Source organism: Mirounga angustirostris, unplaced genomic scaffold (assembly GCF_029215605.1).
Source record: "Mirounga angustirostris isolate CCGP_5_RB_7025 unplaced genomic scaffold, mMirAng1.0.hap1 SCAF_5, whole genome shotgun sequence".
Taxonomy (NCBI): domain Eukaryota; kingdom Metazoa; phylum Chordata; class Mammalia; order Carnivora; family Phocidae; genus Mirounga; species Mirounga angustirostris.
Window position 1 is genome coordinate 9,381,660 of NW_026991713.1, and position 21,283 is coordinate 9,402,942.

General features: G+C 58.8%; 1 protein-coding gene and 1 long non-coding RNA gene across 5 annotated transcripts in view; one reads left to right on the plus strand and one right to left on the minus strand.

Annotated features, from left to right (window-relative positions):
- The window catches only part of LOC135364383 (uncharacterized), an 18,456-nt gene extending 15,495 nt beyond the window's left edge, over positions 1 to 2,961 (minus strand). The window contains exon 1 of the long non-coding RNA XR_010411313.1: positions 2,650 to 2,961. This is a non-coding gene — a long non-coding RNA (uncharacterized LOC135364383). The remainder of the gene's footprint in view (positions 1 to 2,649) is intronic.
- PDGFB (platelet derived growth factor subunit B) lies at positions 61 to 21,238 on the plus strand. 4 transcript variants are annotated; one of them, XM_064590585.1, is made up of 7 exons: positions 61 to 1,144; positions 9,241 to 9,337; positions 11,628 to 11,717; positions 12,951 to 13,153; positions 14,525 to 14,696; positions 19,130 to 19,283; positions 19,652 to 21,238. In XM_064590585.1, the coding sequence occupies exons 1-6, from the start codon at positions 1,082 to 1,084 to the stop codon at positions 19,255 to 19,257; spliced, it is 753 nt and encodes a 250-aa protein (XP_064446655.1). In that variant the 5' UTR covers positions 61 to 1,081; the 3' UTR covers positions 19,258 to 19,283; positions 19,652 to 21,238. The 4 variants fall into 4 exon arrangements, with proteins under 4 accessions (XP_064446655.1, XP_064446656.1, XP_045728456.1 ...); XM_064590586.1 differs by having other exon boundaries at positions 67 to 1,144; positions 19,133 to 19,283; XM_045872500.3 differs by having other exon boundaries at positions 71 to 1,144; positions 14,552 to 14,696.
- The last annotated feature ends 45 nt before the right edge of the window (positions 21,239 to 21,283 follow it).

Consider the following 21,283-nt stretch of genomic DNA (forward strand, 5'->3'; position numbering starts at 1 on the left):
GGCCAGAAGAGGAAAGGCAGTCTCCACCCACCTCTAGCGCTCTCCCTTCTCCTTTATAAAGGCCGGAACAGCTGAAAGGGTGGCAACTTCTCCTCCTGCCGCCGGGAGCAGCCCGCCTGCCTCCCCGCGCGCCCGCAGCCTCCCCCGCTGCTTCCCTGAGGGCTCCCCTCTGGCCGCCAGCGCCCATCTTTCATTCCCGAGACTGAGATATTTTGCGCACACACACATACACACACGCGCAAAAAGGGGGAAAAAAAAGGCCCACCCTCCAGCCTCGTTGCAAAGAGAAGCCGGAGCAGCCGCAGCTCACAGCCCGCAGAGGACGCCCAGAGCGGCGAGCGCGACGGACCGACGGACTCGCGCCGCGTCCACCTGTCTGCCGCGCCCGGCACTGCGCGCAGCGGGCACGCCTCGAGCGCGGAGCAGCCGTGCCCGCCGCCTGGGCCCCGCGCCAAGGCGCACACGCTCCGGCCCCCCCCACCCGGCCCGGGCGGGAGTTTGCACCTCTCCCTGCCCGGGGACTCGGGCCGCCGCTGCAAAGCCAACTTTGGAAAAAGTTTTTTGGGGGAGACTTTGGCCTTGAGGTGCCCAGCTCTGCACTTTCCGACTTCGGGGGCCTTTCCAGAAAATGTTGCAAAAAAGCTAAGCCGGCGGGCAGAGGAAAACGCCTATAGTCGGCGAGTGAAGACGAGCCATCGACTGCCGTGTTCTTTTTCCTCTTGGAGGTTGGAGTCCCCTGGGCGCCCCCACACGGCTAGACGCCTCGGCTGGTTCGCGACGCAGACCCCTGGCCGTGGATGCTCACTCGGGCTCGGGATCCGCCCAGGTAGCGGCCTCGGACCCTGGTCCTGCGCCCAGGCCCTCCCCAGCCCCTCAACGACGGAGCCGGGGCCGGGGGCGGCGGCGCCCGGGGGCCATGCGGGTGAGCCGCGGCGGCGGCTGCAGCGGCCTGAGCGCCTGATCGCCGCAGACCCGAGTCGAGCCCACCTCCCTCCCCAGCCCCCGCCCCCCACCCTGGCCGCGGGGGCGGCGCGCTCGGTCCACGCGTCCGGGGCCCCGCGGGGCCGGGCCCGGAGTCGGCATGAATCGCTGCTGGGCGCTCTTCCTGTCTCTCTGCTGCTACCTGCGTCTGGTCAGCGCCGAGGTGAGTTGCGACGGCTGCCAGGGCTGGTTCGCTTCATTCATTACCCCCACCCGCACCCCTTAGTCGCCCCCTCCCCTCCCTGCAGTGAACTTTGGACCCTTGCAGCCCAGGGGCCTAGCGCAGGGCGCTAGGTGACCTCCGAGGGTTGGGACGCGAGGTCCGGAGGTGCCAGGCTCTAAGGGGAGGGGGCAGGGGCAGCTTTCTTTCCCAGGGGGGCGATCCCAGATCTCTGGCCCTTTCAGCGTCGGGGGAGGGCGTGTGTGTGGCCCTGGCCCCCACCCCTCAGGAACCCGAAGGGAGAGAGGGGGGTGGTGGTGCCGAGGGTGCAGAAGGCAGCGCGTCCTCCCAAGCCCACTTTGGTTCCAGCTTAGGTTCTGTGCAGGACCCGCGAGCTCGTGCACCGGTGGCAGCCACGCCAGCCTTCCGCGGGGATCTGCCTCCCCTCCCGGGCTCCAGCTCCCGGTCGGGACGGGCGCCCTCGGGCCAGCGCCGGACATGCCCGGCCCTAGAGCGCAGTCCAGCCGTAGCTTGTGTCTTGGGCGCGGGGGTTGCCGAGAGAGAGAGAGAGAGAGAGAGAGAGAGAGAGAGAGAGAGAGAGAGGGAGGTTTTGGGCATTCGGGAATTGGGGAGGAGGAGAGGCTTTTAAGGAATCCAGCCCTCGGGGCGGTGTGTGCCCCAGGCCCCGCCATACCTGCGCCCGCGCCCTGCGAGAGGAAGCGCCTCTCTCCCCCGATTGCAGGGTGCGGAGCGCGCCAGTAAAAGCATAGCTGCAAGGCAGGTGGGGTGTAAAAACGTCTGGGGGAGCTATCAGGTCGGATCAGTCCCCCCCCCACCCCTCCCAGCCTCACGTAGCAGTGAGTTGGCAAGTCCACCCGGAATCCAGGTGGGAAAGGGGGCGGGGCAGGGAGGAAGCGCGAGGTGGAGGGGAGGAGAGGGCAGCGGGGAGCGCGGCGAGCCTGGGTCCCGTCCCGCCTCCGCTCCGCGGCGGCCGGGAGCCCGCACCTCGCCGGCTCCCGAGGAGGGCCGGCCTCCTGGCGTCCAGCGAGGCGCAGGAAGGAGGCGGCGGCGGCGGCGAAGGGGTTAAGGTGAAGGGCTCCGAGGCCGCGGCCAGACCTTGGGCCGCCGCCAGCGCAGGTTGTTTTGACCACAGAGGAGCCGTCGCCGTCTCCTTTTGTTCTCGGGGCTCCTCGAGGGCCGCCGGCCGCCCGCCCTGGGGCCCCGCCCTTCCGCGGCCAACCCCCCGCGGTCCGCACCCGGGAGGGAGGCCGCAGGGCTCGGCCTGGAAGCCTGCAGGCCCCTCCCGACGCCCCCTCCTCTCCTCTCTGCAGCCCCCCGGGCCGCGTCCAGCTGTTGGGGAGGGGGGCGCCGGCCGGCCCCAGCTGCCGCCTCGCCTTGCCGCGGGGCCTGGGGGCTGGGGCCGGTGCCAGGGCGTCCTGGGAACGGCGGCGCCCCCGCCGCTGCTCTCCGCAGCCCACCCCGCCCGGCCCCCGGACTCGCTCACTCACCCCACGCATGCACACTCTTGGCCGGAGGCGATGCTGCGCTCCGGCTGGCGGGCGGGCGCGCAGAGCGACGGGCACGCACTACCGCGGCCGGGTCGCGCGCCCGCCGCCGCCACGCCCGTGCACACGCGGGGCACACGCGCGCGCACCGCACACACACGTACGCCTGGCCCCAGAACACGCGGCCTGAACACACGTGCGCGCACACCCACGCACGCACACAGGCACGCACGGCCCCTATACACCCGGCATCAGGTGCCCACCCCCGCGCAACAGGTGGGCCCACCGTGGGCCCTGGAACCTCGTCGTCTTTCTAGTGACCGCATTTCCTTGCTGGGCCCCTAGGAGGGAGGGGAAACAGGGACCCTCCCATCAGGTCCTGGCTCCACAGCACCCACTGCTCTTTGCCGGCGCAGGTCAGCTTGCCGCCCCTCCAGCTTTACCCCTCCGTGATTGCTTTTTTACAACTACCCCAGGAGGCGGAGAATAGTGTTGATGCGTCTGGGGGGCGCTGTGATGTCCAGAGCATTCTCCCTTCCAATAAGCCCTTCTTTGAGCCTCCAAGACTAAGAGGACCCTCGCTGCTGAGGGGCCTCCCACCTGGCTGTTCTGTCTTCTTTGCTGATCCCAGCGCGCTCTGGAGAGGCTGGGTGACAGCTGGAAGAGGCTTTTTCCCAGGCCTGCCCTCCTCATTCCCAGCTTCCCCCAGCATCTCCTCCTTCCCCACAACTCCATGGATATGTGTGCTTGGAGGGGGGACGCTATGGCACAGAAGCTGTTGCCTCTCTCCCTACTGTAATCACAGCGTCCTGGAACACAAGGCCCTCGGGAAGCCACAATTGTGTGGTGCTTTGCAGTTTCCGAAAGAAGCGCTGTCTCGCTAAGCCCATGTCAGCCTGAGGCGGCTTTGGAGGAGGAGACATAAAGGGAAACCCATCAACATGGGGGCTAGTCAGGGGAAGGGAGACTCCAGGAGAGCTTGCTGCTGGAGGTGGCCTTGGGGCTGGCCTGGTGCCTGGCCAAAGCCTCAGGTAGAGGCCCCAGCAGCTGGGAAGGCTGGGCCTGCCAGAGGGTCTGCTGAGGCCTAAGGAGGTCCTATCTCCATGGCTGAGCTGGCTTCCTGGGAGGGTAACTCCCACTGTCATGTGATGCCTCCCGCCTGAGCACCCTTCTGCTGGGAAGGAGGGAAGGGGCCTGGCAGTCCTTTACCACCCAGCTTCTTTCTGGTTTGCTAATGGTCTTAGGTGGTGGGGGACCGACTTGCTGGGTTCTCTCTCCCAGCCCTAGAAGTGTCTGCAAGTTTAGGACCGAACAGAATTTTGAGGCTCTGGGGCAAGACCTAGAACAATGTATTTATATATGTGTGGGGGGGGGGGGGTTGATTCAGCGAGAGTGGTAAAGAGGGGTTTGCTATCGGCTTTCTGGGTCCCTCTCAGTCTCCCCCTCCCCGTATGCCTCTTCTAGGATAGCTATTCCATTTTCTGGTTTATTTATTGTCCGTTTTCCCTCACTAGTCTAAACTCCTCTAGAGAGTTTGTCTTGGTCACCACTGTCTCCCATTCTTGGAACGGTGCCTGGTCCAAGGTGGATAATCTATAAATATTTGGGGAAAGGACAGTGGATGTGGGGGGGGGGCATGGGGGGCGGCGGTGAGGAAGGACCAGACATCTGTCTAGCACATGCTAAGTGCTTTATAAACATGACCTCACGTAGTCCTCACCCCCAGGGTAATGCGGGCCGGCTACTCTGCCCTCCAGGCAGACATTCTCGTTTGGGCCCTTCCCCCTATCTTGAGAGACAAGCTTGTCTTTCTGTTCCGCCTCTTGGGACTTGGACTGCCAAGATTGGACAGGACAGAGGAGGAAACAGAAGGAAAATCAGACTGCAGCGATTCTGTGTATCTTGAGCTGGGCCTCAGTTTCTCCCACCCCTCCCCAAAATGTGAAGGTTGGATCAGCTCAGAGTTCCCTAAGAGCAGCAGAATTCCCTAGCCTCTCGCAAATGCCGATTCCTGCTCACGCCGCGCCAGTGCCGGGAGTTGGGCCGGCCTGGGGTGGAGGGGAGGCCCCCCGGGGCAGCGGGCCCGGAGGGGGGGCAGTGACCGTGATGGGCCGTGCCTGGTTGTGACTGCAGCACTAGCCCCTCTTCCAGCCCTAACGGATTTTCTGCTCCAGGGAGAGGCGGACAACCCGGTGTGGGGCTGGGCTAACATTCAGGAGGGGCGGGAGGGTCCCAGGAGCAATAGGGAAGGGAAATGCAAGGTGGGAAAGTCTGGTTCCAAATGGCTTCTGTGGTCTGCCCGGAGAAGGCTTCTTCAAAGGGCTTGGCTTTGGCATCGAATCTAAATCAGGCCTGAGACTTGTCAGGCAGGCGGGCGCTTGGAGGCCTCGCCGGCTTCTCTCTCCGCCAGCCGCAGCCAACGCCCCTGGTTGCTCGGGCTGAGCCTGTCATCTCCCTCCGAGGAGCGAGGAGCGGAGGGCTGGGGAGTGCGCATCTGTGTGTGCAGCTGGGGCCCTGGGGGAGGGTGGGGTCCAAGCCCCTTTGATCCGCCAGCCGGGCTGGGAGCAGGTAATTCGCCTGGCCTCACGCTAGCTCGTGCCCTTCCTACCTTCTGCAGCTGGTGTTGGGGGTGGGGAGGGAGGGGAGGAGACTGTTTGCCTTGGCTCCCACGGCTGGCTGTGCCCCAGCTGTCTTCTCACCACGCCCTCGCCCTGTCAGGAACCCCAGGCCTGAGATCTGGGGCAGCTTCATCTGGATGCCATGCCTCTTGTCCCTGCCCACCTAAGGAGGGTTCAAGAACCTGTGCCCAGGAAACCTGGGCTCCAGGCTGCTCACCCTCCCATGCCAAGAGGAGCCTCTGACCCCCAGCAGGTGCCCCTGCGAGTCTCCCCCAGGGCACTGCATCCTGGAGCCGACCACAGGCTGAATTTCCCCATCCCTCACCACCGCCCCCACCCCCCGAGCCCCGGAAGGGACCCGCCAGCCCACGCGCCCCGGGCAGTGCCAGCGGGGACTAGGGTGCCATTTCCTGGGGCCCAGCACGGGGGATAATGCAAAGCCACACGCTCTCCTCCGGGGGCAGGCTAGGCAGCTCTCCACCCACCAATTTCTTCCTCGAAAATGCCCTGCCTGGCTCGCCCTGGGCATCTGTGCTGTCGCTGCTGCCCTCGAAGGAGCCACCTGAAGGACTGAATGGGCCCCTGACAGCTCATTAAGTACCTGTTATTTGCGGGCGCTCTGCTAGGTGCAGTTACGCCTCCCAGTAACACCAGTCAGGTGTTCTGCGCCCCATTTGAAAGATAAAGAAGCTAAGGTTGTTCAAAGGCTTCATCCAAGAGGCCAGGTTTCCTTGGCTGCTGAAGCCCCTGCTTTTCTGTGTACTCGAGTTTCTCAACCTCTGCCCCATTGACATCTTGGGCCAGATAATTCTTTATTGTGGAAGGCTGTCCCGTGCATAGTGGGATGTTTAGCAGGATCACTGGCCACCACCTACTAGATGCCAGGAGCACTGTTCTAGTTGTGACCACCTCAGCCATGGCCAGTGTCCCCTGAGGACCCTCTAGCCCCTGCTCTGGGACACCTGATGCCAGAAAGCTCCATGGTGGGCTGGAAGAGGGAGCGGCGCGGCTCTGCTCTTGTGGTGTAGACCTGTAGCCCTTTACTTACTTCTCTAAGCCTTTAGCTTCCCCATCTGGAAGATGGGGATAAAAATATAGAGCCAGCTGCTTAGGATTGGTAGTTAGTATAGCATTTAGCTCAGTGCCTGGCTTATAGTCAGCACTTAATCAAAGTTAGCTGTGGTATTATTATCAAACCCAGGCAGCTCTTAGTGAGTTCTGGGCATCCAGTGGCCAAGTTACTAGAAACATGTGCAGGAATGGCCTCTCTGCTTAGAGTGAAGTGGACTCTTTAGGAGGCAGTTTGCTAAGGGGGTAGAGGGGGGTTTTAACCCAGGGGGTCCTCCTGGTGGAGGAGGTAGGAGGATCACACAGGAGAGAACCCCAGGGAGAAGGGGAGAGTCCTTCATGCATTTTACGAGTACTTCTTGAGCACCTACTGTGTACTTCTCCCACCTCCCCCGTCTGTCCTGGGCTCTTCACTACTCAGCCTGGGAGGGTCTGGGTCCGTTTCCATAAAACATTGTCTTTTGCATCGCAGGCTGGGTCTGGAGCACCCGCTAGTCCTGTTTGGGGTCTGCCTACTCTGCCCCGGCTGGCAACTGCAGCCAGCTCTCCAATGGGCAAGGAGGTCTTGGCATGAGTGCTGTATGCCATTTGGTCCTGGGCCTTGGGGCCCTCTCCTGGGGGGTTAATTGAATCATTACTGCCCAGACAGCCTGGAAGCCCTGGTCGGGCACCTCACCCTCGGCTTTCCTCTGTTACCTCTACCAGCACAGGCAGAATTAGGATGGAATCAAATGTCTTCGACGCCCTGATTCACAGATGGGGGCCAGGACCAGAGAGGGGCAGTGACCCGCCGCAGGTCATGGGGTGGTTAGTAGCAGAACAAGGGTAGAATTTAGCTCCCTGGACTACCAGTTCTGGGCTTGGCAAAACCCTCAGGGGAAGTAGGCTGCCTTGGTCTTAACTGGGGACCAGCCGCCTGCCTTCCGGCCTGTGGGTAGTGCCCTGTGTCCACATTTGGAGACACCAAAGGCATGGTCTCTGTCTTGGAGTAGGAAGAGGTGGAGCGTGGCGGAGGTAGGGGAGGAAAGCAAGGCGCAGCTGAGCCGATGCCCCTCCCCCATCTCACTCATCCAGCCCCTGGCTCCCCGGCTTCGTAGCCATGGACCCTGAAGGAAAGACCCCAGCTGCCAGCCAAGCTTACTGCTCGGGCCCCAAGCCTCCCTGTCTTGAACCTCCCGGCAGCCCTAGACACCAGGCAGGATTATAAGCTCTGAGTTCAAATGAAAAAACTGAGCTCAAGGGTTTCAAGGAATTTGTTTTAAAAGCGAACGTAACCCACACTCTACCCTCACTCTAAGGTCGACCTGGGTGGCCAGGGCTGGATGGATGGGGTAGAACCCCTGGAGGAGGTATTCTCAGATGCCATGATAACCTTTGAGGAAATGGAGCTTTGGGGGAGCCAGAAACTGATCCATCCCCAAGCTCCTAACAGAGCTTTGGGGAGAGCCCCCTGGGGCCGGCCACGGGGCAGAGGACCTCCTCCCCCTGTCAGGCAGGGGCTCAGCCTGTGCAAAGCCAATCAGAACTCGGGTCCTTGGAGGGGTGCCTGGGTGGCTCAGTCGTTAAGCGTCTGCCTTCGGCTCAGGTCATGATCCCAGGGTCCTGGGATCGAGCCCCGCATAGGGCTCCCTGCTCAGAGGGGAGCCTGCTTCTCCCCCTCCCACTCCCCCTGCTTGTGTTCCCTCTCTCGCTGTGTCTCTCTCTGTCAAATAAATAAAATCTTTAAAAAGAAAAAAAAAAGAACTCGGGTCCTTGGAGTGTTCCATGAACTGACTAGAGCAGGAGCTCCTGCTTCTTCATCCAGAGAAACTGAGGCACAGAGTTGTTTAAGTAAGTCAGGTCTGCCGGCGCCCCCTCCAGGGCTTCTTCCGCAGGACCGCGCCATCCTGCATCTGTGTGTGCACGTGTGTGTGTGTGTGTGTGTGTGTGTGTGTTTGTATGGCTGTGAATTTGGACATGCCGCAGAGTCTCCCGCCTCTTTGCCCCAAGGCATTGGGTGTCCAGATTGGGCCCTCCTCCTCAAGACCTCTGGTATCAGCCCCTCAGGTTTCCCTGGACCATGAGGGATGTGGCCGTGACCTTCCTATCAGGCTGCTGTCATGTCATTGTGAGGCCTGCGGTTTCTCTGGAGGAAGCCCGGCTCCGAGTGGGGCCTGTTAAAGCACTTATTAAGTTTCAAGTGTTTTTGGTAACAGGCCAGAGGGGCTCTAAAAATAGGGTTTGGTTGGGCATGGGGCATGGGTAAGCTTTCAGGTTTCGTGTCTGTATCTGAGGATTCCCTTCTCTCCTCTTTTGAGCAAGAGACTAAATAAATCTGTTAGTACCTGGGGCCCCCGGAGCCTGTCCAGCTCCGCAAGCACTTAAGAACCACCTCATGTACCCAGGAGGCTGGGGGCACAGGCTCTGCCACCAGAAAGCCTTGGCTTTGAATGCAGGTTCTGCTGATAATTGGCTGGAAGATTCTGTTTTCTCATCTGTAAAATGGGGACAATTAGATCTCCTGTGACAAATGCTGGCTGTCATTGGCTGTCAGGTGGGGAGGAAAAGCAGAAAGATGGTTGGAGTCTCCAGGAACCTGTGACGCGATGTGCGCGACAGATGTACACCATTGGCTCTAACTCAGAGCAAGCTGGGGCTCCCGTTTGGGGGTGGGGGATGGGCATCTGATCTGGGTCTTAGAGGCTTCAGCAGGTTCTGGCCCCCAGAACTTTGTGCTTCTGGTTGCCAGGCCTGGAACTGCTCCCCTCCCTCCACACACACCCCCCGGCCCGGCTGTCCATTTGCCCATGGCCGAGAGGCCCTGTGGGGCTTTTCCATAGGACGGTGGCATGTGTGTGGCAGGGAAGAGGGCCATGGCTAGAAAGCCCTCGACTCCAGCTCACTTGACCCCACGGTGTCTGCCTGGCAGGGGGACCCCATTCCCGAGGAGCTCTACGAGATGCTGAGTGACCACTCGATCCGCTCCTTTGACGACCTCCAGCGCCTGCTGCACGGAGCCTCCGTAGGTAAATTGAACCCTCATTCAGGGCTCTGGGCCTCCACTGAGTCCTCGGGGGCCAGGAGGGGCAGGGCAAGGGGCAGCCTCCCTTCCTTGACTTCCAGAGAACTAGAGGCCTGTGGCAGCCCCAGGAGGGCTCGGCCACACCTGTCCCGGGGCAGGGCTGAGTAGGCGGACGGGTTGGTACCTGGGACGTGGGGTGTGGCAGACGCACCACCTGTGGCTCTGGCTTGGTGCACGGGGTGGGGTGCTGGCAGGAGGGGTGCAGGGAGAAAGAAGGTGCCCAGGGCATATGCCGAATGTGTATCCAGGTGTGGACCCAACCGGGGAGGGCGGTGCCGAAGGAGCCATCTCCCTGCCCCTCTGGCTGAGGGCCCGGTCGGTAAGGTCTCCCGGGGACACCTGGCCCAGACCGGCGGGCAGCCCTGCCCTAGCCCGAGAGTGCACTCAGCGAATGGGCACGTGCCTGGTGGCACACACGTGGCAGGGCTGCCGGGCTGGGTCGGGAATGTATTTATAAACGCTGTCTTCAGAGCAAATTCCATTCTATTCTAACCTCTGGCCTGTTCCCTGGAGCCCTGGTCAGCAGCCCCCCTGCACCCCCAGCTCCCCTTCCCTCTAGGGTTTTGTCTCTTTGTCACTTTGTAATCCTTGCCCAGACTCCTATCTACGGGGGACAGCATTTCCTGTCTTTGTTTCCTCTCCCCGTTGGGCCCCTGGCTCCCTCTCAAAAGCATTCCCGGGCCCTTTCAAACCCGCCTGTGCCGGGGGCTGGCGAGGCAGGCGGGAGGGGGCCCCAGCTGGGCCCACCTATTGTTCACTAGGCCCCCCGCCCGACGTCTCCCACACCCCCCACCCCATGCCCGACTGGCCAGCCCTGGCCAACACAATGGGGCAACTTCCAAATTTAGCCTTTCTGCAGTTTCTTTCCAAGGCCCTTGGCCCCCACCCTCGGACAGCCCCTACACACCCCGGCCGGGGGTCGGGATTGGAGACAGAGGTTTTCAATAGCGGGCCTGTTTCGAGGCAACCATGTGGCTATTTTTTCCTAATCAACTTAACCTTTCTACAAAGCACATCTTTTCCCCCATCTCCTCTCCACCAGGGACATTCCAGAGATGGCAGGGAGAAAGGAAGGGAGCGAGAGGGACAGACAGACACGCTGACGTGGGAGCAGTAGCTTGGACGGAAACACAGCCATTGTAGGACCGGCTCCTCCAAACAGGACCCCCGGGGAGCCCACAGAGAAGAGCAGGAGCTTTGTCGTTGGCAGGGCCAGTGGGAAGGGGAGACAGCAAGAGCAGCGAGGGGGCTCCGTGGGAGGGGGCGGGAGCTTGTCCAAACACCCCGTGGTCTATTTGCTCACTCTTCAGCCATCAGAGAGCTGGAAGGGTCTGCCCGGGATTCAGTGTCAAGCTCAAAGTCCTCCTGCCCGGCCCTCACCTCCCACAGTGCTGTCGGCTGCCTCTAGAGAGAGGGATCGCTCCAAGGAGCACCAAGGATGATATCACGATGAGGGCCTCCCAGGCTGGAGAAGGGAGCTGTGGTTTATGACCTGAGGGAGAAATGGACAGTTTAGGGCAGACACCAGGTCAAAGGTTAGAGGGGAGAGGCAAACACAGTGAGATACTGGGAGCTGGAACAAGACCCAGGCCTGAAAGGGCTCAGGGTATGGCCGCCCCCATCCCAGCAGGCTGGCTCCCCACCCCTCTCTGCCTTCAGCCCCCACCCCCACTCCTGTCCCTCCTCCCTCTCTCTGGCTCAGCTGGGCCATTGTCCGGGGCTCCAGAGGGGCTGTGTCCAGGGCATGCTGGTCCCCCCGGGGATTCTGGGAATTTCTCCATTCAGCGCTTCCTATGGGAACGTTGGGTGGAGGGGCACTGGAAACTGGCCTTCTGAGCTCTGGGTCCTTGCCCTGCCCTGGAGGCTGACGAGGGTTCACTTACAGTAGCAAAAGGGAAGGGTTATTTTTAACTCCTTTGACATGGGTTCTGTCCAAAAATGTGGCTGAAGAGCCCAGAGTGGGGCTGAAGGCCCCCCCACCCCAGGGATGCTGTCCGGTCCCCACCACCCCAACCCCATGACCACCCTGGGGTTGCCTGGAGAGCTCCTTGTCAGAGCGAGGACCCTCAGGTTTACAGGGACCTGGAAAGGGAGTCTGTTCTTTGGAGTGGGGTGCCAGTGAGGGGTGAGAGGCCACGTTCCTGCCTGCCCCACATCCCCCACTGGCGCCCCCACCCCACGATCGGACCAGCTAGGGGCTATGAGAGTGCATCTGACTGTACCTTCTCTTGCAGATGAAGACGGGGCCGAGTTGGACCTGAATTTGACCCGATCCCATTCTGGAGGCGAGCTGGAGAGCTTATCCCGAGGGAGAAGGAGCCTAGGTGAGGCTGCAGATGAGAATGGTGACCCCTCCATGGTGGGAGCCAGACAAGGAGAACTGGGGCGTGCAGCCAGCCCACAGCTCTGGGCCGCCCCATTCGTCCCACACTGAGGACTGAATTGAACTATAAGAGAGTAAAACTGTCCTTCAATATACTATATTGAGGAGTTGAGTCATCACGCCCCATCGCCCAATACATAGTTTCCTAAATATAGTGCTTTTAAACTCACTTGTTCATACTCCAACCCCAGAGATAGATATTACTGACCCCATTTTATACAGTTGGAAACTGAGGCCCAGAGAGGGTAAAGCCGTGGCCAAAAGTCACACAGCTAGCAAGGGATAGGGCTGAGGTCCCAGCAGCTCTTCTCACTTGGACCCAGTGCCGTCCTGGTGGGCTGTGTGTCTCTTCTGTGGCTTAGGGCTGCGGCTGGGACAGCAGGCAAAGCTTGGCACCTGCCTAGGTCCCATGGAAGCCTTCCCAGGGGAGGCCAGTGCCTGCTCTAAGCCCCTCCTCATCTCTGCCCACCTGTAGTCCCCAAAACACTGTAGACAGTGGCTAGGGGGCCCTTCAGATAGGATTTGGTGGCCTGAGTTCCACTCCTCAGTGAATTCGGGCAGCTAGTCGAGCCTCAGTGTCTCTCTATGGGAACAACGGCAGAGCCCCAGCGTGGACCGCAGGCTTGCTGTGGGCCGCTTGCATGACTCAGATCTGCAAGTGCAGTATATAGGCGCTGTTACCCCCCTGCCAGAGATGAGGAAGCCGGCTTTGAAAGAAGCAAGGGTGTAAGAACAGATTATAGTGTACAAGGGCAACATAAAAGAGGGGTTACAAAATAAATAAGCGAGTAGGAGCCCGGGGTCAGGCGAGCCCAGAAATGTGTGAAATCACAGAACGAACTTGAGGCCCGGTGGAAGGAAACTGACATCTGACAGGCCAGCAGTCTCCATGATCTCACTTGATCCTTACAGCGGTTCGTGGATGTAGATCTCATGGGGAAACTGAGGCTGCGGGCACATCAGCACCCTGTCCAAGTCCCACAGCTGGTAACAGCCAGGAGGCGCACACGGCCGCCTGGGGTGGAAGCGAGTGGGACTCAGCCGGGGCCGTGTGTGAGGGAGAGCAGGGTCAGAGCCGTCCCCTGGGCTGGGCCGCTGGGGGGGCGGGGGGCGCGGGAGGGGGTCTCCGGGCAGGCCCGCCCTCCTGACGGCGCTCTCCCCTCTCTCCCTTCAGGTTCGACGGTCGCCGAGCCGGCCATGATCGCCGAGTGCAAGACGCGCACTGAAGTGTTCGAGATCTCGCGGCGCCTCATCGACCACACTAACGCCAACTTCCTGGTGTGGCCGCCGTGCGTGGAGGTGCAGCGCTGCTCGGGCTGCTGTAACAACCGCAACGTGCAGTGCCGCCCCACCCAGGTGCAGCTGCGGCCCGTCCAGGTGAGCAGGCGCGCCGCCGCCCCCCCGCCCGGCTGGGGGCGGGGTGGGGGGGGGCGTTTGCTGAAGGCCCGGGCCCGGGCCCTGGCCCTGGCCCTGGCGGGGGGTTGGGGGGGGGAATGGTTGGGGGGCAGACTCACCGGCCCGGCTTCCGTAGGGATGGAGAGGCATTCCTGGCAGGCTCCTGGGCTCTGTCCAGTTAGGGCTCTCTGCGCAGGTGCACTGAGGCCACCTGTGAGTCCTCAAGGCCACCCAGGCCGCTGTACCCAAAAGCCAAAGGCAGACCCCCAGGTAGGGCTGCGTGTGGGACGTTAAGGGAAGGGTGCTGCCTCCTCTTTTACAGGGATCAAATCCCCAAATGTCCCTTGAAGAGACCTGTCTACAAGCATTTATTGGACACTCAGAATGTTCTGGGCTGCTCAGTTTTCCTCCAAACCTGTTCACGTTCCTTGTTGTGTCTTTAACAAAGAGGGCACAGAGTCCCTCCAGGCAACAGACACAGCAAATGCTGGGGCAGCCCCTAGCAAAGGGTCAGAGTGCTGAATCCTGCCTCCTCTCAGGAGAGATCGGGTATGCAGTCTGACTCAAGGCAAATTCTAGAATAGAGGCTGCTCTGGGGAGCTCCGGGTCTCATGCTGGGCAGGGCAGGGCCAGAGAAGCCTCAGCTGTCTTCTGATTCATGTGGAAAGGTTTTTGTGCCCCTTGGGTCAGCCTCGCCTACACATCAACTCTGGCGGGGTGGAGCTGCTGGGCAGGAGGCACACCTAGGGCTCAGCACCGGCTGGTGAGCCCCGCTCTTGCCAAATGGTCCACCTGCTCCGCCACACTCCCCTCCGAGGTCCGCTGTGGCCTCTCCCCGTGCCCACCATCCATCCCAGGCCTGGGCCCCGTGCCTGAGATCGCAAGTGTCACTCTCTACCACACCACCCACTGTCATGGTATCTCCTGTCCCCAGTGCTTCCAGCTCTATGGATGGACACCTGACAGCTGACCTCCCCCTTCCCGCCTCCCTCCTGGATAAAGCCTCCCCCCACTTCCTTCCAGACAACCATCTCCCGCCTCTGCCACAGTCCCTGACCTTGGCTGGCACTCCGGGAATGAGGACACCACGGGCCCTACACTCAACCCGGAAATGCCTTTCTCCCTTTCTGGGAGCTCCAAGGGGGCTGGGGCCAAGCTGGAGGCCAGGTCGGGAGGGCTTGTTTTGATGGAAAAGCTACGAGAAGGGCAGAGGGCAAGGTCCTGCTATTGTTTGGGCCAGTGCCTCTCCACTCCCGGCTTTCGAGGAAAGATCCCTGCCGGGGACACTGGGGTGGGAAGAGCAGGCAGGCAGGCAGGCAGGCTCCCTCAGCCCCTGCCTGTGTGGTCTTACAGAGGCACTTGGATGGTTCTGTCCTCCAGGTGAGAAAAATCGAGATTGTACGGAAGAAGCCAACCTTTAAGAAGGCCACGGTGACCCTGGAGGACCACCTGGCGTGCAAGTGCGAGACAGTGGTGGCTACTCGACCCGTGACCCGAAGCCCGGGGAGTAGCCAAGAGCAGCGAGGTAACCGCTGGTCCAGGGTCTGCCTCTGAATTGCTCAGCTGCGCAGCTCCCTTCTCTTGGGGCACCTGCCACTGGTGGGGGGGGGGGGGCGGAAACTGGATCAGGCATGCCCCTGGTTAAAATTCATCTGAAGGTTACCATCTCACTGAGAACAACCCAGATTCCTCCCCTGCCTGCGAGGCTTTACATGAGAATGTTAGCCCCTGACTGGCCTTCCAGTCTTGCTGCCCACCATTCCTCCTCACTTATGCCACCCCAACCAGCCTGACCTCCTCGAGTGGCCGGGTACCTTTCTGCCACAGGGCCTTTGCACATGCCACTTTCCATCTGAAATTCACTTCTCTCAACTCTTCACAAGTCTACTTGTCTTCATTTGGGTCTCAACCCAGGAGTCACCTTCTCCTAGAGGCCTGCCCTGACTACCTTGTCCAGAGCAGCTCCCATCCCCGTCTTGCTACCACAGCCCCCTCCTTTGTTGAATGAGTACATGAAATAGTGGGACAAGAGAAGACTCCATGGACATCATCTTCAGATATTTGACAACCTGTCCTAGGGATGAGAAATCAAACTCATTCCCTGTGGCCTTCAGGGGGGATTAGGACCAGTGGGGAAAAGCCGCTGGAGAGAGATTTTAACTCCATATACCAAAAACTGTCAATCAGTCAGGGGGCCAAGATGGAATTGTATGCCTTGTGCGGTAGTGAGTCTCCTGTCATTGAAAATGTGTAGGTAGAGACTGGGCAACTTTGTAGCAGTGATGTGACAGAGTTCAAGCATCAGATGGATAATTGGAACTGGACTTCTGGTCCACTCTTTAGAGTTCATGAATTCACAATTTCAGGGGCATAGTTTGAGTTGAAAGGGACCCCAAAAATGATCTGATCCAATTGCCTGGTCCACATTTTACAGAGGAGGTGCCTGAGGCTCAGAGAGGCTGGGGTCTTGCCCAAGGTCACACAGCCAGTCCCAGGCAGGGGTACAGCTGGAGTCTAGGTATCCTGAAGTTCTATTCTTGGCCCTTCTCTCACCGTGACAGCAGTCACTGGCTCTTACCTGCCTTGTCATTTTCTTTCTTTTTCTTTTTTTTAAATTTATTTATTTGACAGAGAGAGAGAGGGAGACAGCTAGAAAGGGAACACACAAGCAGGGGGAGTGGGAGAGGGAGAAGCAGGCTTCCCGCCTGGCAGGGAGCCCAATGTGGGGCTCGATCCCAAGACCCTGGGATCACGACCTGAGCCGAAGGCAGACGCTCAACGACTGAGCCACCCAGGCACCCCATCTTTCTTTCTTTTTTTTTAAGAATTTAACATTGTTAGAGCTAGAACGGTCCAGAGAGATGACCTTATAAGTCAGTTGTTCAGTGTTCTTGATGGGACTGCTGGAGCACAGCCATTATATATATGTGTATATATATACACACACACACATATACGTACATATATATAATATTATATATAATTATAATTTTTATTATTATTATTATTTTAAGATTTTATTTTTAAGTAATCTCTACACCCAACATGGGGTTTGAACTCACAACTCTGGATCAAGAGTCTCATGTTCTACCAACTGAGCCAGCCAGGCACCCCAAAGATCAAGATTTATTAAGTTAATATGTTTAGATGAGCATTAAAAAAATCACATTGAGGGCGCCTGGGTGGCTCAGTTGGTTAAGCGACTGCCTTCGGCTCAGGTCATGATCCTGGAGTCCCGGGATCGAGTCCCGCATCGGGCTCTCTGCTCGGCGGGGAGTCTGCTTCCCCCTCTGACCCTTCTCTCTCTCATGTGTTCTCTCTCATTCTCTCTGTCTCAAATAAATGGATAAAATCTTTAAAAAAAAAAAATCACATTGATTTTCAGTAACTTTCTATTGGTAGAGGACAGAACATCTTAGAAGCCTCCCAAAGGCAGGCCTCATAGCCTCTTTGTCCTGTTCCGAGAGCCGAGCTGAGGCACGGATGCCCTGGAAAGGCTGATAATTTGACAGCTTCAAACTGACCTGTTGTAAATTATTATTATTATTTTTAAGATTTTATTTATTTATTTGAGAGAGAGAGTGAGAGAGAGAAAGAGCACAAGAGGGGGGAGCGGGAGAGGGAGAAGCAGACTCCCCGCCGAGCAGGGAGCCCGATGCGGGACTCGATCCCGGGACTCCAGGATCATGACCTGAGCCGAAGGCAGTCGCTTAACCAACTGAGCCACCCAGGCGCCCACCTGTTGTAAATTATTAATACAGTTAACACGGAACAACATGGGATATCGAATAACGTGGGATAATAATAAGAATTAACATAGAAGGATTTCTAGTCAGGAAAAATCATATTCTCCTTTATGTTTAGGATGGGGTTCTTTCATGTGCCTGTGCTTCATGTGGTTTTCCAAGCCAGATCTTGGAAGACGTGTTCAACTGATTAATATGTAGATTACATAAAGTCTTGCCATGTCAGTTTCAGCAGTTTGGCCCCGGCCTGGCAAAGGCTTGGTGCTGTGGCCCGTGTGATACAGGTGTCAGACTTCCTGGGCTCGAGACTCGGCTCTGTCACTCATGAGCTGCATGATGACCTTGAGCCTGCTCCAGCTTTGCCCAGCCCAGGATCCTGCTGATGACCCCATCTCTGGAGCCCAAACTCTGGGCCCCTTAATGGCCCTTCTAGGTGTCCTCCCCCAAGGGGAATCTGAGACCTGCCCGCATCCTTACACTGCCCGATGGCAGAGATGGGCTAACTGCCTCGTGGGAGCTTATGTCTGTGAGGTGGGAAGTCGGCGTTGGCCCCGGAGAGCTGGGGGTGCCGGGGAAGGCTCCCAGGAAGAGATGGGCCTTGAGCTTGGCGGAGAAAGCTTTCACTGCCAGGGTGTTGACCTGGGGGCTCAGGAGGAAGAGACATCAGTGCTAACCTTGCCCGAGGCTCACGAGTACTGTGATTTACAGGCCAGTGGTTGAAAGTACGGACTCCAGAGGCCGACTCCTAGGTTCAAATCCCAGTGTCTCTGCCTTGGTTTCCCTGTCTGTTAAATGTAGAGACTTGTACTGCTGTGAGGAGAAATGAGCTTAGAACATTGCCAGGTGCACAGGAAGTGCTAGCCAAGGGTTTCTGGCTATTTCCGTGTATTATCACCTAACCCGAGGGCCGAGGCTGCTGCCAGCTCACTTTTAAAGATACAGAAATCGAGGCACAGAGAGTTTATGTGACTTGCCCCAACGTACGCCACTAATACCTGGGAGAGCCCAGATTCGCACCCAGGTGGTCTGGCCCACAACCCGAGCTCTGGCCTGCCCCACTGAGTCGCTTCTTGGAGTGGCGAGGGCCGGGTGACGACAGGCACGGGGATGGGGAGGCCCAGCTCCACAGTGGGAGTGTGTGGTTCTGGCCCGATGCCTAGCAGCTCCCCCAACCCAGAACTGGAAGGGGCTGAGAGGCTGGTGGGAGGAAACCTCAACGGGAGGTCAAGCGAGGGAATAAGAAAAAAGTGAGTAAGAGCAGCTCCCATTTGCCGATCACTTCTTAGTCTGATCTTAGTGGCTTAAGACAATAGCCATTTTATCATCTCTCCCCGATTGATGGGTTGACTGGGCTCCGCCTGGCGGTTCTACTCATGTCTCCAGTGGTTGTAGTGTGTTGTCTGGAGGCTGCGTGGGGCAGCTGGGCCCATGTCCTTCTCGCTGTAGTCCAGGGCGTCTCCTCCCCAGGTGCCTTCCCCAGCAGAGTAGCCAGACTTCTTAGGCAGTGGCACAGGGCTCCCCAAGGCAAAATGGGGGGAGCTGCCAAGCCTTCTTCTTCTTTTTTTAATATTTATTTATTTACTTTAGAGAGAGAGAGGGAGCATGTCAGCAGTGGGGAGGGGCAGAGAGAGAGGGAGAGAGAATCTCCAGCAGACTCCCCACTGAGCACAGAGCCTGACGCGGGGCTCGGTCCCACGACCCCAAGATCATGACCTGAGCTGAAATCTGAGCCTCAACCGACTGAGCCACCCAGGTGCTCTGGGAGCTGCCAAGCCTTCTTAAGGGTTTTGCCTGGAACCGGCACAGCACCGCTCTGCCTCCTTCTACTGGTTAACAGATCCGAGTCCACGACAGGCTCAAGGGGCATGGAAATTAGGAGGGTCAGTGGGGTAAGGACAAAGAACTTGAAGCCGTAGCTAATCTACTCCCCTCTGTGTTTGCCAGTAAACTGCCATTTATTCGTTTTACCAGTCCTGTGAGGGGGGCGGTCTTATTACCCCCATATCACAGGTGGGGAAACTGAGGCACGGAGTGGTTCAATAATTGGTAAGCAGTGGAGTTGGGATTTGAACCCAAGGAGGGCTGGCCTCAGACTCCTACCCCTTCTTTCAGCCCAGGAGATCTGGAGAGGTCTGCGGCAGGTGTTGGTTGAGAGCAATAGACCCTCTCCAGAGGCTGTCCACCTGCTGACAAGACCTTTCTTTTTCTCAAGCAGCCAGGACACCCCAAACTCGGGTGGCCATTCGGACAGTGCGAGTCCGCCGGCCCCCCAAGGGGAAGCACCGGAAGTTCAAGCACACGCATGACAAGAAGGCACTGAAGGAGACCCTCGGAGCCTAGGGGCATCTGCAGGAGAGTGTGGGCAGGTGAGGCCTGGTGGGGAACCTGAGGCCCAGACCCCTGGTCTTTCTTCTCCCTGGCCTGCGGCTTGGGCTGTGGAAGGGGATGAGGAGAGATATTTCCCCAAACAAAATCCTGGCTCTCAGCCTGGATCCCCTCCACCCAGTTTCAACTGAATTTTCCCATAGGGTAGGTGGGTGAGGGGGCTTTGGGGGCCCCAGCCCAGCTGTGTCCCAGCATGCCCTAGGAGAATGGGAGGTCTGACCCTCAACTGCCCCAGCCCTGAACGATGCTGGAAATCAGCTCCCCGTCCCTGGCAAGGGAGGCGTGTGAGCATGGGCTGGAGCCCCTAAGCTGTCTCTGACCCCTCTGTGTCCCTCTGCTTGGCCCACAGGGTTATTTAATATGGTATTTGCTGTATCGCCCCCATGGGGTCCTTGGAGTGATAATATTGTTCCCCTCGTCCGTCTGTCTCGATGCCTGATTCGGACGGCCAATGGTGCTTACCCCTTCCGCGCGTCCGTCCACCCACCAGCGGGTCCCCTCATTGGCCTCCAGCACCTTGCCCGGAATCTCGAGAAGGAAACGGAGGACCTGAACTCCATTGCTGTCGTCCTCCACCGACCCCGAGAATCTGGGATAGAAGCGCAAGAGAGACCAGTGGGCCCGCTGTTCCCCGGCTCCCGGCCAGGGTCACACCTCAGCGCTGTGGACCAGCCCAAAGCCCTGCACAAGGCTCTGAGGCCCTCTAGGCATGGGTGGCCTGCCTGGTCCCAGGACCCCTGGCCAGCTCTGAAGGGAACCCCCCAGGCAGGCCAGGGTACCTCGTACTCCTGTGGCTGAGACCACGCAGGGGAGCACAGACTCGAGAAAAACCCTCCCACGGCGCCCAGGCCCAGTCACTTCTCCCTGGTCACCTCTGCTTACAGCGGCTTCCTTTTGTTTTATACATATGAGATCTCTGACGGTATGGACTCCTCTGGGTGGGCGTGGCCCAAGCACCAGGCAGCCAAGTGCCCCCTCAGATGGGTTAGAGATGAAATTTGCTCTGGAGCCGACGTGGCTGGTGACCTGGGCATTCACTGCCTCCTTCCACTTCCCCCACCTTCATTTCCTCTGTTTTATCTCTCTACCTCCACCCTGTGTCTTCCTCTTGTCCTGGCCCTCAGTCTGCTCCACCAAGGGACTCTTGGACCCCATACTTCTGCTCCATTAGGCAGAAGACCAGGGGTCAGGGCAGCAGGGGGCCTGCCCATCATGTCCCAGCCCAGCCAAGACTGCCAAGTAGGTTTGTGCAGGGTGTGCACTGCACAAGGGCACTGCCTGCAGGGATCATTGCTCACACTGTAGAACGTGGCCAATTTGTGTATTTATCAGGACAGTTATCTGGCAGATGGAGATAAAAATGTATGGAGAAAGGGATCCTTTTCCTAACTGACACAAAGGCTCCACGTGGACTGGCTGTGCCCCGACCTGGCCAATGGCTTGGAGTGCTTGGACAGGAGCGAGCCCGTGTTGGGTGGGGAGGCAACACTGTTGTCCATCTGGCCTCCGTTTTCCTGAGTCCTCAGCTCAAGCAGTTCCCCTTTCCAGGCGGGTGTGAAAAACCCAAGAGAAAGTCTCTAAGGGAGGGGGCAGTCCTTGCTCTCCCCCTGCACACCTCCCCCCGTATTAGATTCTTTTGAGTTCCACTTCTGGTGGCTCCTCCCAGGAAACCATCTCATGGGCTGGGAGTGGGGGAGAAAAGGGAAAAGATGCCCAGGGCTCCCTGGGGTGGGGTCTGAGCTCCCACCTCCCTCCCCACCTTCGACTGCACTTTCCTCCCTACCCCCCTCCCCCTCCAAAATCTGCTTCCTTCAGTTTGTAAAGTTGGTGATTATATTTTTGGGGGCTTTCCTTTTATTTTTTAAATGTAAATTTATTTATATTCCGTATTTAAAGTTGTAAAAAAAAAAATAACCACAAAACAAAACCAAATGAATCCACTGGAGTTCTGTCTGTTGGCATCGTGCGTGACAATTACCCT